The 15,264-nt window shown below is 36.4% G+C and overlaps 1 protein-coding gene across 1 annotated transcript; it reads left to right on the forward strand.

Moving 5' to 3' along the window:
* Positions 1 to 910: 910 nt before the first annotated feature.
* grk5 (G protein-coupled receptor kinase 5) lies at positions 911 to 14,995 on the forward strand. Its single transcript, XM_039677376.2, has 16 exons — positions 911 to 1,128; positions 3,279 to 3,377; positions 3,556 to 3,668; positions 4,175 to 4,252; positions 5,254 to 5,336; positions 5,423 to 5,515; positions 5,604 to 5,667; positions 5,826 to 5,966; positions 7,794 to 7,984; positions 8,133 to 8,170; positions 9,909 to 9,998; positions 10,717 to 10,925; positions 11,040 to 11,180; positions 11,255 to 11,392; positions 11,470 to 11,646; positions 14,898 to 14,995. The coding sequence occupies exons 1-16, from the start codon at positions 1,077 to 1,079 to the stop codon at positions 14,952 to 14,954; spliced, it is 1,764 nt and encodes a 587-aa protein (XP_039533310.2). The 5' UTR covers positions 911 to 1,076; the 3' UTR covers positions 14,955 to 14,995.
* Positions 14,996 to 15,264: the final 269 nt, after the last annotated feature.

The raw sequence follows: 15,264 nt of genomic DNA on the forward strand, positions 1-15,264 counted from the left end.
GAGTTTCATTACCTGAGCATTCATTAGGATGTTTTAAAAATACGCTAAATAAGTTGTGTTAAATGATTTTTTTATTATTTAAAAAATATATCGGATGAACTGACTGTTTTTTGTTACAGATTTTATATCATTATATATTATTCTAAGTTGGCAAATTGGCATAAAGATGTTACTCCAAGGATTTTACTTCAATGAAAGATCGATTTAGTCTATTTGGAAACAAATATCTAGGAAAGTATATTTATTTGAATGCATATAGGTCATGCATATCTTTATAATTCTGCATCATACACCTGTTTCATATTAATATAGAGCAGATGGTGGCGCTAGTTGCATGTTAAACACAGTTTGTAAACTTATGCATCGAGTCAGTGTTGAAGACAGTGTGATACATTTCATTTCATTTTCATTTATTTATTTATTTCAACAGGGACAATGTGCAAAAAAACATTAATTAAAGATGCTTTGCACCAGATTTAGCTTAAGCTAGTTTCCATCTGTAGTCCCCGAGCAGGTGAATTACAATACAAAATATACAATATAAAATGTTATAATTAGTCACTCAGAGAAAGAACATTTACCATTTTCTTTTTTAAATTCTGTGAATGTAATATACATTTCCCCATTAGAGTTTATGCTGCACATAAGTCCGATTTTTCCATCCCAACTTATTTTATATAACTTACTTTATATGAAACAACATACAGTTTAATTAGATTGTCATATATGGACTTTCTAAATCTTTTAATGGAAGTTTAAATTCAGTCTACTCTGAGTGACACGTTGGCTTGAAGTTCAACTAATCCCAGAAAGTGTAACGTCGCTTTCTGTCTGTGTAATCCAAAGCATCACCTGTCAGGTCACCTGTACAGGTGAAACAAGATTGGCCAACACAAGAACAAGAAGGTTGAGTTGTCATTTGTCAGGGAAGGCTTCACTCTGACAGCATGCACTGGAGATGTAAGTTATCTCAAGTGAGTGGATTTTTACCTCACTAAATGTGTCAAGATTCAAAATCAGGTTTAAATGCAGAATTCCCAACTTTCAACTGACTTTCATCGGACGACACTGCAGAAATGGAGATTGAATCAATGGTTGCAAACAGCGCACTCATAAGAGCACGAGAAGGTAAGAATATTTATTCACCTGTTTTCCCTTAAATGTGATAAAAATGGATTTTGAAGAGAAAACTAAAACATTCAAACAGTAAATAAAATACTGTTGTCATATCATGTGCTGAGATAAAACATTTTTAATGTGTTTTAACAGATTTTAGGAAAGGATTGTTTTGATTGTTCACAACAAAATTACAAAATTAAATGAAACTGATTCAAACCTCAGACTGAAACATTTTATGGGTAGTTGAAATGCTTTTTAGTAGCTGACATGTCAATAATTTTGAACAGTAATTTGTTGATATTTTAAAATTATTATGCTTTTATGAGAGTCTAAGCAATATAAGTATACTTTTAAAAACGTATTTCACTCTGCAGTTAATTTAATATGAATGAGTGAAGACAAAATAGTGATAAAAAACTCACATACTAGATCTTTGAACCTAATTTGATCCTAAAATCTTGATGTTTGTTTTAAAAAACTCTAGATGTCAACTTAAGTATATTATATGCTTAAGACTACAATATCAAAACACGTTTTAATATTCACTTTAGTTCTCTGTAGTGGCTGTGAGGTAAAGAAACAGCTCATTCAACATATTTGTCCTGCACCTCTAACCTGAAATACTCTGACCTCAAAACAAAACCAGACACACAAAGCCTTTGACATCATACGGGCCTTGCATCACAAACCGGTCTGACTTCTTTTGCTGCGGTTAACAGCCTGTCAGCAGTACCTGCTATTCCACTATTCTAAGCTCTAAAAATAGCTTCAGTTGCTGTTGTTTTGTCAACTTTTTTAAGTGTTTGCAGCACTAACTGCCCAAGTGAGCCCAATAAGACTTTCTAGCATTATTATGAAGTTATACTTTTGCATGTTGTGTTTTTGTTTTCTGAATAGTACAGGTGTGGCGTCTCAAATCTGATCTTTGTCATCACTTAGAGCTTCATTCCTATGCTATTTTTAGAGCGGGCTAATATAGTAGGGGATGCCATGGATTCTCTGCAGTTTTACTGTCAACAAACCGTCATTCAAACAAAACATACGCTTACACAATACACAAATGTGATTAATAAAGCATCTATTTTTAAACACACACATTTCTCATACCTGCATTGCATGTCTAACCTTTTGTCAACATAACCTTGATAGAATAATAAACATAAATCCTTCTAGTCCTGCTGTGTTAGACTTAATGAGCAGCATCAACAGTCATCAAAAGCATTTTTTTGATTTCTTAAAGGAGTACTTAAAGGAGTAGTTAACTTTTGCTGATAATTTACTCACCCAAGATGTACATGTCATTCTTTTTTCAGTCGAAAAGAAATGAAGGTTTTTGATGAAAACATTCCAGGATTTTCTTCATATAATGGACTTCAATGGGAACCAAACGGTTCAAGATCCAAATGGGAGTGTCAGTGCAGCTTCAAAGGGCTTTAAACGACACCAGACGATGAATAAGGGTCTTATCTAGGACTCTTCGAGTCATGACTTGAAAAAAGATTTGTTCATTTTGATGAACGAGTTCAAACAGGAGAGTCACGTACGCGCATCACAGAACAGAGCAAGGCAAACATTTGAGCTTATAAAACGTAAACTTTATTATTATTATTATTATTATTATTTTATTTATTTTTGAAATGAGCGATCGTTTCGCTTGATAAGACCCTTATTCATCGTCTGGTGTCGTTTAAACCGCATTGAAGCTGCACTGAAACTCTCATTTGGACCTTGAACCGTTTGGACCCCATTGAAGTCCATTATATGGATAAAAATCCTGGAATGTTTTCATCAAAAACCTTAATTTCTTTTCGACTGAAGAAAGAAAGACATGGACATCTTGGATGACATGGGGGTGAGTAAATTATCAGCAATTTTTTTTTTTTTAAGTGAACAACTCCTTTAAATGAGATTAAATGGATATATTCCTACATAAACACAATTATTAAATCCTTGTTTAATTTTTTAATTCCATGGAAACACAATTCATGTGTCATTTCATCCAAAATATCCTGTTTCAATAATAACAATAATTTCTGAATGGACAATCATGCATTTCTGAACTTGATGGTTCATTTTTGAGTTCTTTAAAACACCAGAATCAGGTTTTCATATTAGGCTCTTTTGGTTTAAACAGATTTTCTCTTTCTTCCATCGTGCAGTAGGTAATGGTGCAAACCGCAAAGGAAGGAGTCGAAAATGGAAGGAATTTCTGCGTTTTCCACACATAAACGAGTGCACAGATTTGGAGAGTAGCATTGGTGAGTAGGACAAAAGTTGGGGAATTGCTTTTTAAAATATATCAATTGTGGACTTCAAACACAGCAAATATGTCAATATTAGAAATGAATGGAAAGATAATATCCTCTTGTCATTTAAGATTTTTGCCGGATTGCACTGTATTATTTTCAATAAATCATGACTCATTCTGTTTTCCAGAGCGAGACTATTACAGTCTGTGTGTGAAACAGCCCATCGGAAATCAACTGTTCCGCCTTTTCTGTGCAACTAAATATGATCTGCAGCATTGCATTAACCTCTTGGATGAAACGGTATTATCTCTCGTCAAATACTGGGTTTAGTGAGTTGATGAAACATTCTAAAAATTGCTGGGTTGTTTTAACCCAATTTTGGGTCAAATATGGACAAACCCAGCCATTGGGTTACACTTTTAAATAACATTTTTAACCCAATTTTTGAGTTTGTCCCTATTTGACCCAAAATTGTGTTAAAAAAAAAAAATTGGGCTAAAACTACCCAGCATTTTTTAGAGTGTAATAATGTCACATTAAATGAAATAAATAGGCCTGCACAATTCTAATTAAATAGTAATCGCCAAATCAAATGTTTAACGTGTGTAAATTTCACAAATAATTAAAAAAATGGCAAGTAATACATTGAATTAAACATGAAATTTAGAAGTAGAAAGACTCTAATAACCTTTGTTTTATTTACAACTCCGAAAAATGATTAAAGTGTATTTGTCAGGCTAACATTTTGCGAAATGCAATTAGCTAGTTTATGTTAGTGAATGAATGCTCTGTTTGTGTTCTCTCAGGTGGAATATGAGGTCACACCGGATGACAAGAGAACGAACTTTGGCAAGCAACTCATCACAAAATATCTCACCTCACAGGTCTTTACACACGCTTTTATTCCTCCAATCTGATAATCAAAACTTCATATCTGCATTTAAAAAACTGTAGAAATTCTTGTTACTGTTTCACATGAAACTCAGCTAACATTTGCCCATTAATTCAACGGAATGTTCTAAATGTTCTAACATTATTGGAATGTTATTTTTGAATGTTCTCTGAACGTTCTGACACAAGTAGTAACATTTAAATAATGTTAGATGGATGCCCAACTAATAAAAGAAAAACACGCTCCATATGATGTGTTGGAACATTATTAAAGACCAGATAACTTTGAAAGGACGGTCTAATAACGTTAAAGGAGTAGTTCACTTTAAAAAAAAAACTTTTGCTGATGATTTACTCACCCCCATGATGTCATCCAAGATGTCCATGTCTTTGTTTCTTCAGTTGAAAAGAAATTAAGGTTTTTGATGAAAACATTCCAGGATTTTTCTCCATATAATGGACTTCAATGGGAACCAAACGGTTCAAAGTCCAAATGAGAGTTTCAGTGCAGCTTCAAAGCTCTTTAAACGACAAACGGGTCTTATCTAGGACCCTTCGAGTCATGACTTGAAAAAAGATTTGTTCATTTTGATGAACGAGTTCAAACAGGAGAGCCATGAACGCTCATCACAGAACAGAGCAAGGCGAGCATATGTGCTTATAAAACGTACATATTTTAATTTATTTTTGAAATGACTGCTCGTTTCGCTTGATAAGACCCTTATTCATCGTTTGGTGTCGTTTGAAGCTGCACTGAAACTCTCATTTGGACCTTGAACCGTTTGGTTCCCATTGAAGTCCATTATATGGAGAAAATCCTGGAATGTTTTCATCAAAAACTTTCGACTGAAGAAAGAAAGACATGGATATCTTGGATGACATGGGGGTGAGTACATTGAACTACTCCTTTAATGGAAGAACGTCTGTTCGTAAGACTGCGGGAACCTTGCCAGAACGTTCTCTGTTAGCTGATGATGCTTGTGCATGTGTTCAGTCTTCTAGGGTGCGGGAGATTGTACGCAGAGAACTCGAGGAGGAGCTCAAAGCTTCTGAAAATATCTTCAGCAATTGCCAAAAGTCAGTTCCATGATCAATACAAGGCACGTCATTGTACATGGGTGTCTGGGAGCATTGATGTGTTTATCATTTATTGGGTCTTACAGGGCACTTCATGAGTATCTGAGCGGAGCTCCGTTTGCAGAGTATCAGAAAAGCATGTACTTCGACCGATTCCTGCAGTGGAAGATGGTTGAGAGGTTAGTGTGGGCCAGATGTGGGATTTTTAAATCATTTTAAAGCAATGCTGTTTATGTTTTGAACGTGACATGGCTTTCATTCCCACAGACGGCCAATCACCCGAGATACATTTCGAGAATACCGTGTTTTGGGAAAGGGTGGGTTTGGAGAGGTAAGACCACAATATACATCTAAAAAAGATTCCCAGTTAGATGTTTTACTCAATAGGACCTCTTTTGCCTGAAGTGGAGATAATCATGCTCCCGAAAGCTTATATTAGAAATGAAGATGAAAGTGTGGGAATAGGTAACATGAAGCCTCTTCTTATAGGTCTGTGCGTGTCAGGTCCGAGCATCAGGGAAAATGTATGCATGTAAGAAACTGGAGAAGAAACGTGTTAAGAAGCAAAGCGGGGAAGCCATGGCCCTCAATGAGAAGCAGATTCTAGAACGGCTCAACAGCAGATTTGTGGTGAGAATTATGATTATTATCAGCAATCGTTTGACGGAAAAGTTCATGGTTAAATGACTATTTCTGCTTGGGTGAAACTCACAAAACTGGTCAAGACCAAGGTCATATTTCACTCTGAAATCAAAAACATAAGATCTATATACACTATATTGTATGTTTGTATATATATATATATATATATATATATATATATACAGTATATATCATGGTATTTATTCTACAGTATAATGCAAGTATTATTAATATTTTTGAGGTAGTAAAAATCTATTTCTTTAAGCTTTCTTTTTCTCTTATATACAGAGGCACGGTAGTATTTCCACCGAAAATGTACAAATATTTTAAGCCAGTTATTTATATCTTTTGCTGTAGTGTTTCAGAAGGAAATATCAGATTACATTTCCAAACAATCCTTTTGCCATAACGCTAATAATCCAGTGAATCTGACAACAGCCGGTGTGATCTGATCTCACCATCATCATCGTCTGTGATTACATGAAAAAACAGAAAAAAACGAGACAGAGGAAATCTAGAAGAACTGCAGCAACGTTTGAAGAAACGGACCTGCAAAGCTACCTGAAAACCTGAGTGCAAGTGTAGCTGGACAAAAGCTGTTTAACACGCAAAGGGTGGTCACACCAAATATTAATCTGATATAGTTAAAGGAGTAGTTCACTTTTAAAAAAACTTTTGCTGATATTTTACTCACCCCCATGTCATCCAAGATGTCCATGTCTTTCTTTCTTCAGTTGAAAAGAAATTAAGGTTTTTGATGAAAACATTCCTGGATTTTTCTCCATATAATGGACTTCAATGGGAACCAAACGGTTCAAGGTCCAAAAGACAGTTTCAGTGCAAACTGCAAACTGTTCAAAGGGCTTTAAACGATTCCAGACGATGAATAAGGGTCTTATCGAGCGAAACGATCGCTCATTTAATAAATAAATAACAAAGTTTAAGTTTTATAAGCTCAAATGCTCGCCTTGCTCTGTTCTGTGACTCTCCTGTTCGAACTCGTTCATCAAAATGAACGAATCTTTTTGCAAGTCATTTGGTTCATTCAACGGACGAAATGAACGAGTTGACTCGGGAAAAGATTCGTTCATTTTGATGAACGAGTTTGAACAGGAGAGTCACGAACGTGCGTCACAGAACAGAGCAAGGCGAGCATTTGAGCTTATAAAACTTAAACTTTTTTTTTTTGTTAATGAGTGATCGATTCGCTTGATAAGACCCTTATTCATCGTCTGGAATCGTTTGAAGCCCTTTGAACAGTTTGTACTGAAACGGTCTTTTGGACCCCATTGAAGTCCATTATATGGAGAAAATCCTGGAATGTTTTCATCAAAAACCTTAATTTCTTTTCAACTGAAGAAAGAAAGACATGGACATCTTGGATGACATGGGGGTGAGTAAATTATCAGCAAAAGTTTTTTTTAAAAAGTTTAATAGAAGTTCATTGATAAATAAATTATATTTACAACATTATTTTTGAAAGCATCCTCCACAGCATTAACACATTAAGTGCCTTAAATTTACACTGCAGGTCAGTTTCGTCGAGCGTCTTGGAGACGTTGCTGCAGTTCTTCTGGATTTAGACTGTCTCAGTTTTTTCGGTTTTTTTATGAAATCACAGATAGACTTGATGATAGTGAAATCAGATGTAATCTGATATTTCCAACTGAAACCCTACAGCAAAAGATATAAATAACTGGTGTAAGACTTTTGCACAGTACTGTATATGTTTACATCATATTTATATTTATTGCACTGTAAATGTGACCGGTTTTGTGTAAATTGTCTGTCTGTGTGTTTATTTGAATATGTCAGGTGAGTTTAGCATATGCTTACGAGACAAAAGAGGCTCTTTGCCTGGTGCTGACGCTGTTGAACGGAGGAGACCTGAGGTTTCACATCTATAACATGGGCACAGAGGGGCTCGACAAAGAAAGAGTCCAGTTTTATGCAGCGGAGATCCTCTGCGGCCTGGACCATCTTCATAAAGAATCCATTGTTTATAGGTAGGCCTCAAAACTGAGAGCCATTGTTTGACTTTTAATGTGCTGAATGTAGTTACAAATTATATAATGTCACCTGACATACCAGAAATCGAATTAAACAGATCTAGCTTTGTTAATAACTACATGTGTTTTGTTTTATTTCTATCAGGGATTTAAAGCCAGAAAACATTCTTCTGGATGATAATGGTATGTGCACTTCCCTATGTGAAAAAAAAGACGTTATAATAACCGCCTGTACAAGATTTGTAGCATTCTCTTCAGGATCTCAAATTTCCCTTACTTTCTATTTTTAGCATAATCAACTCTCATAATCGTCACCAGGAAACATTTCTCCAAAATTGCTTTTGTTATCATAAACAAGGAAATTAAAGCATGAAAGCAAGTCGGTTGCAAGAAAACTTTTACTTTTGTTGCGTTTGACATCATTAACTATCCTACTTTTAAAAATAGTGACCTCAAAAAGTTTTTGGACTCTTGCATCATGGTTACAAAAGTGAGAATGCTGTTACATAAGATAAAAATGTGTTTATCTGCGCTTAAATTATGAAGGATCTTTGTCAAATGTTTTGTTAAAAGTGTATATACAAATACATTTTGGGACCACTATACACTCACCTAAAGGATTATTAGGAACACCTGTTCAATTTTTCATTAATGCAATTCTCTAATCAACCAATCACATGGCAGTTGCTTCAATGCATTTAGGGGTGTGGTCCTGGTCAAGACAATCTCCTGAACTCCAAACTGAATGTCAGAATGGGAAAGAAAGAAGATTTAAGCAATTTTGAGCGTGGCATGGTTGTTGGTGTCTGAGTATTTCACAATCTGCTCAGTTACTGGGATTTTCACACACAACCATTTCTAGGGTTTACAAAGAATGGTGTGAAAAGGGAAAAACATCCAGTATGGGGCAGTCCTGTGGGCCAAAATGCCTTGTTGATGCGAGAGGTCAGAGGAGAATGGGCCGACTGATTCAAGCTGATAGAAGAGCAACTTTGACTGAAATAACCACTCGTTACAACCGAGGTATGCAGCAAAGCATTTGTGAAGAAGACACAACACACACAACCTTGAGGCGGATGGGCTACAACAGCAGAAAACCCCACCGGGTACCACTCATCTCCACTATAAATAGGAAAAAGAGGCCACAATTTGCAAGAGCTCTGGAAAAGACTGGAAAAATGTTGCCTGGTCTGATGAGTCTCGATTTCTGTTGAGACATTCAGATGGTAGAGTCAGAATTTGGCGTAAACAGAATGAGAACATGGATCCATCATGCCTTGTTACCACTGTGCAGGCTGGTGGTGGTGGTGTAATGGTGTGGGGGATGTTTTCTTGGCACACTTTAGGCCGCTTAGTGCCAATTGGGCATCGTTTAAATGCCACAGCCTACCTGAGCATTGTTTCTGACCATGTCCATCCCTTTATGGCCACCATGTCCCCATCCTCTGATGGCTACTTCCAGCAGGATAATGCACCATATCACAAAGCTCCAATCATTTCAAATTGGTTTCTTGAACATGTCAATGAGTTGACTGTAGTAAGATGGCCGCCACAGTCACCAGATCTCAACCCAATAGAGCATCTTTGGGATGTGGTGGAACGGGAGCTTCGTGCCCTGGATGTGCATCCCACAAATCTCCATCAACTGCAAGATGCTATCCTATCAACATGGGCCAACATTTCTAAAGAATGCTTTCAGCACCTTGTTGAATCAATGCCACGTAGAATTAAGGCAGTTCTGAAGGCGAAAGGGAGTCAAACACAGTTTCTTACTTTTCATTTTAGAAGACGCTTTGAATAAAGAAGTCTTTTCAGGATTTTTTTCCTCCCAGGTATTCAGGAAAACAGTTCTCAGTCTAGAGTGGTTTAAAAACTGTGAAATGTTCCTTTTCCTGTTAAATAACGTCCCTGTATCTGACAGGTCACATTCGGATCTCTGATTTGGGACTCGCCGTAACCTTGCCAGAAGAAAAACTCGTGAAGGGAAGAGTGGGAACCGTGGGTTACATGGGTATGAAAATCATCTTCATAGATATTCAACATAACAGCAGTTTTAGTGAATCGTATCAGACATTTAAAAATATTATATACACTACACCAATCAAAATTTTGTGGTCAGTAAGATTTTTGAAAAGTTTTTTAACACGCTCATTTATTTGAACACGTAATATTGTGAAATAATATTAACATTTAAAATAAATGTTTTCTATTTGAATATATTGTAAAATGCCATTTATTCCTGTGATCAAAGCTGTATTTTCAGCATCATTACTCCAGTCTTCAGTGTCACATGATCCTACAGAAATCACTCTAATATGATGATTTGCTGCTCAAGAAACATTTCTTATTATCATCAACGCTGAAGACAGTTCTGTTGCTTCATATTTAAAAATTGATTAAAAAAAAATCTGGATTCTTTGATGAGTAGAAAGTTTAAAAGAGCAGCATTTACTAGTTTTGTAACATTATAAATGCTTTACTGTCACTTTTGATCAATTTAATGTATCCTTGCTGAATAAATAAAAAAATCTTACAAAACAGTAGTATATATATATATTGATTATAGAAAACAAGGCCTTTTTTTTAGAATTATTACGATTTTAATTCTGACTTCATTTCCAAATGTAATATGAATATGCCCAAGTGTTTCACTTTTTAGATTGTTGTATATCATAAATCCGAGTGTATACAGCTTTACAGTTGTAAATTTGTTTTTTTCACATCGCCAGCACCAGAAGTCATCTCAAACACATACTATAGTTTTAGTCCGGACTGGTGGGGACTCGGGTGTCTAATCTACGAGATGACGGCCGGAAAACCTCCGTTTCGCAACCACAAGGAACGGCTGCCGAGACAAGAGGTCGAAAGAAGAGTTCTGGAGACGATCGAGCATTACGGGAATAAGTTCGACGAGGACACCTCATCCATCTGCAAAAGTGTGAGGACACGTTTCACAGTGCTCTGAGTTCACTGATTTGATCTGATCTAATCTAGGTCTCATTGTCCATTCAAAGGGAATACTATACATTTTTCGAATTGCTTTTCAATTTAGCTCCTGGCTAAAAACCCAAAGGAGCGACTGGGCTGCAAGTTCAGGCAAGGACCAGAGGTCATCAAAGGTCACTCGTTCTTTACGAACATCAACTTTACGAGACTTGAGGCTGGAAGGATGCCGCCATCTTTTGTCCCTGACGTGAGTGTCTGTTTCTCACCTGAAATCAATCCTGTGATGTTCATTTTGTCATCAGATTGTCTTCTCTCCACCAGCCGAGAGCCGTTTACTGCGCGGACATCCTGGACATCGATCAGTTCTCTACGGTTAAAGGAGTGGTCCTTGATCAGGTCGATGATAATTTCTACAGCAAGTTTAATACAGGTAGCGTGCCTGTGCCCTGGCAGAACGAGGTAGGGAAGAAACCTAAAGAAAAGCGATGTATATTTAAGGTCCACTGTTCATATATGCATTTTTAAAATTCATCTAGATGATTGAGACAGAGTGTTTCAAGGACCTGAATGTTTTTGGGCCACGAGGAACAAGAACACCCGATCTCGACCGCAACGCGGTGATCCTGCAGAACGGCTTGGAGACTCAGTTCTCCAATCACAGTCCTACAGAATACACTCGACCCCGGCTGCTGGACAGAATCTTCAAGAGACGAGTAAGGAGCCCTTAAATGACACAGTTCCACTTCATTAGCCTGTGACAGTGACTACTCTATGACTAACTATGATGACAGTGCTTTGATTAAACAGAACATTCCAGGTCATTGAACATTTTAAGACATCATGAAACGGGAAGTTGCAATAGTCTTTTCTTCCCTGTTGTGATGTAGCCTGGTTAAAACCAGACCATTCTCAGTTGTAACTCAGTTATGGCCTGGCAAAGCTTCATCGACACATCATTTCCAAAGGGGCGTCACCAACAGACACGTATCTGAGCGCAATTGGATAGACCTAAAACCAATCAGAGCGATGAAGGAGATGACGTATGCACAGCGACGTTCGTCTGTTATAGACCATTTCACAAGATGTAAACAACACTGGTCCAGAAGCACTTCCTGTTTCAGTTTTTTAACACTACATTAAATCTGGATAAAATACAACCAACAGAACATTTAAAACTGAATCAAAAAGTTAAACAAACATCTTTAAGATGTTTTCTTTACATGTGAAATAAAGAAAACAGTTACAAACTGAAACAGGAAGTGCTTCTGGACCAGTGTTGTTTACATCTTGTGAAATGGTCTATAGAACAACTTAGTTTCAATAAACGAGCAGACACTGATCAGCTACTTAGTGATGGGAAGTCCGGTTCTTTTCCGCGAACCGGTTCTTTCGGACAGTTCGTTTTAATGAACCGGTTCAAAAAACCGGTTCACCGGTTCTTTTACGTCATCACGTAATGACGTCAATTCTATCATCCCGGCGGATAAAAATACTTCAAATTAAAGGCATTTGTAATCATAACTTCAGTTAAATAATAGTACACATCGTCATAATCATTAACGAACCCTGCTGCAGCCTGGGCGATGTGCTAACGCGGATGTTTTACATGTTTTATATAAAATGCATAAATGGTCTTCATCATTTTATTTGTTATTAAATAAACTTACATTTCGCCGATTCGCCCTCTCATTTAAGTCCTGGGTTCACCCGAGCTACTTGCTCTACGTTTATTTAAAATTAACACCAAGACAACTAGGAGTGAATGGGCTTTCCATTAAATAATTCACACAGTAAACAAAACCTCTCCCAAATCATCTCCAGCAGCCTCCGAAGCACCACTAACTTCGCCTTTGTTTCCCTCGTAAGCTGATATTAGTACTTAAACATTCTCTATGATAAAAAAATGTCTGTGAAAAAAATATTTTAATAACATGGTTTTGGCGGTTATAGAGTTCTAATGACGGTGTTCAACTTGCCCCAACGTTTCTGATTTGTGTCGTGATTTCGACGGATTAGGAATGGGCTTGAATGAGCTCTTTGCCAGACTAACTTTCAGAGCAAATCTACATTTGGCTAGCTCCCAGGCTATCTGTGATATGCAACTGAAACGTATAGAAGCTTTTACGCCACAGAGTAAAAAATAAAAAAGGCAATTGTGAGGTTTTACTTTTTTTCTTGCAATTCGGACTTTTTTCTCAAAACTGCATGGTACAAACTCATAATTGCAAGAAAAAAGTCAGAATTACATGATATTTATATATACAATTGCACGTTATTAAGTGAGATTTGCAAGTTATAAAATTGCATTTTTTCCCCTCAGGATTGGACTTTATAACTCGCAATTGCGAGTTTATATCTCACAATTCTACGAAAAGAAGTCAGAATTGCGAGTTATACTTGAGTTCTGACTTTATAACACGCAATTGCAACTTTATATCACGCAATTCTGACATTATAACACATAATTATAACTTTAAATCTCACAATTCTTACTTTACATCTCGCAATTGCGAGTTTATATCACGGAATTGCGAATTTGTATCTCGCAATTCTAACTTTACATCTCACAATTGCAAGTTTATTGAGAGAAAAAGTCAGAGTTTAGAGTCACAATTGGCTTTATGCACAGCTGCACTACTTCCTGAACTTAAGCCAGCTCCTTGTTTCCTGTCTGCCATTATTGGACAAACTGATTAATCCAGGTGTGCCTGACCTCAGTAGTCACGGCAACAATAATCAGACACACCTGAATTAATCAAGTTCGGCCAATAATTGCAGACAGGAAACAAGGAGCTGGCTGAAGTTCAGGAATTGTGAGAGTTTACATCTCGCAATTGTGAGATTAAAAGTCGCAAATGTATTTTGAATTGTGTTTTATTCTGTGGATGAAACAAGCTTCCGGCTTCTCTTACAAGTAATTTTTTTAGGCCCAGACTTGATTTTATCCATCTGGAGTTCACTGGGTGGTTTGCTATTGGTGGATATCATATGAGTGACAGCTTGTCCCGCCCTCACGCCAGTAAACACGTCATCAGAGCAAAGTAAAGATGTTGCTGCAAGAGGGAGGGAGAAGTTATTTTGATTGTGAGGCTCCAAAAATAGCTCCATTTGTAAATGACATGACAAATTTGAAGCATCTGTTGAAGATTTACAGATAGGCTGTCAATTGTTTTACAAGCATTTCCCACATGAAAGAAGGTTATTTATCGTACTGAAAAATCTCACGTTCACTTGAACAGACCAGCCTCTGGCCGCCCTAAGGCGATATGCATTCCAGCTTTACCGCATTGAATGAAGAACTTAATTAGTGAACTGATGTGTTTGTAGTGTGCTAAAAATACATTCCTAGATATCCTACATTCACCATGTTGACAATGGTCTTTAACTTACGTATATAAAGTTAACGTTACCCTGCTAGTGCTAACAACCGCAAAATTATTTTTCTTGTGTTTATCACGACTTTCAGTAAAATTATTACTTAAAGTACTTACAAAGGATTCGCACAATTATACATACAAATTAAAATATAACATTTCTCCGAATAATATTTTAACCGTTTCCAACCACGCAGATTTCCGGTGGTAAACGCGTCGAATCCGTCAAAAGTTTTGCGAATTTGCGTTGTAAAATATTTTGCCCACAAGCGTGGATTCCTGTTGAACTCCCCAAACAACGGTAAATGTGACCGCACATTTTACCCTGATAATCAATCGATTTCACCGTGAGTTGTATTTTAAATCACTCTAGTCTGACCTGATCCATGAATAAATCTTGTGAATCAGATCAACCGATTCATCAAAAAGATCCAATTCAAAAGCAACGGTTAAATTATCAAATACAACATCTACTTCCCTCTCGAACGAGCCAGAGAATTCAATAACCTGGAATATTAATGTAATTTACATAAAAAATGTAATATGCGAATGACAATAAAAACACCTTTTACTTTTTATCTCTGTTTTAGAACAAGGGTCCGGAGGCTGAACCAATATATCGCTCCTCATCTGCAGAAGAGCTGTAAGGACTGAAAAAGTACTTTTTACCAATTTTTTTTTTTTTTTTTTTAAGAAACGAAGTACTTTTTTCCCTTTTTTTTTTTTTTTTTTTAAAGAAACGATGTCTTCATAACTGGAGATGTTATTCAAAGGGTCATTAAATACTGAAAAGATATTGTGTAAATTTACTGTCACAAATCCTACCATCTGCAGGGTTTGGGAATAATTTTCATATTTTCACATTACAGATTCTTTGTATGCTCAGTTTGTAAATAAAAGAGAAAGTCATTGTGAAAATTGTGTTTGGTTGTTGCATAAATAAATATTCAATTTTAA

This window comes from Pimephales promelas, chromosome 23 (genome assembly GCF_988280905.1).
Source record: "Pimephales promelas chromosome 23, fPimPro1.hap1.1, whole genome shotgun sequence".
In the NCBI taxonomy this organism is placed as follows: Eukaryota; Metazoa; Chordata; class Actinopteri; order Cypriniformes; family Leuciscidae; genus Pimephales; species Pimephales promelas.

What these genes read in the sequence shown, in the direction of transcription:
- grk5 (XM_039677376.2), top strand. Translation starts at nt 1,077, where the DNA reads ATGGAGATTGAATCAATGGTTGCAAACAGCGCACTCATAAGAGCACGA. An exon ending in TTAACCTCTTGGATGAAACG is followed by an intron (nt 3,669 to 4,174) that starts GTATTATCTCTC and finishes GTGTTCTCTCAG; the next exon opens with GTGGAATATGAGGTCACACC. An exon ending in CTGTGCCCTGGCAGAACGAG is followed by an intron (nt 11,393 to 11,469) that starts GTAGGGAAGAAA and finishes AAATTCATCTAG; the next exon opens with ATGATTGAGACAGAGTGTTT.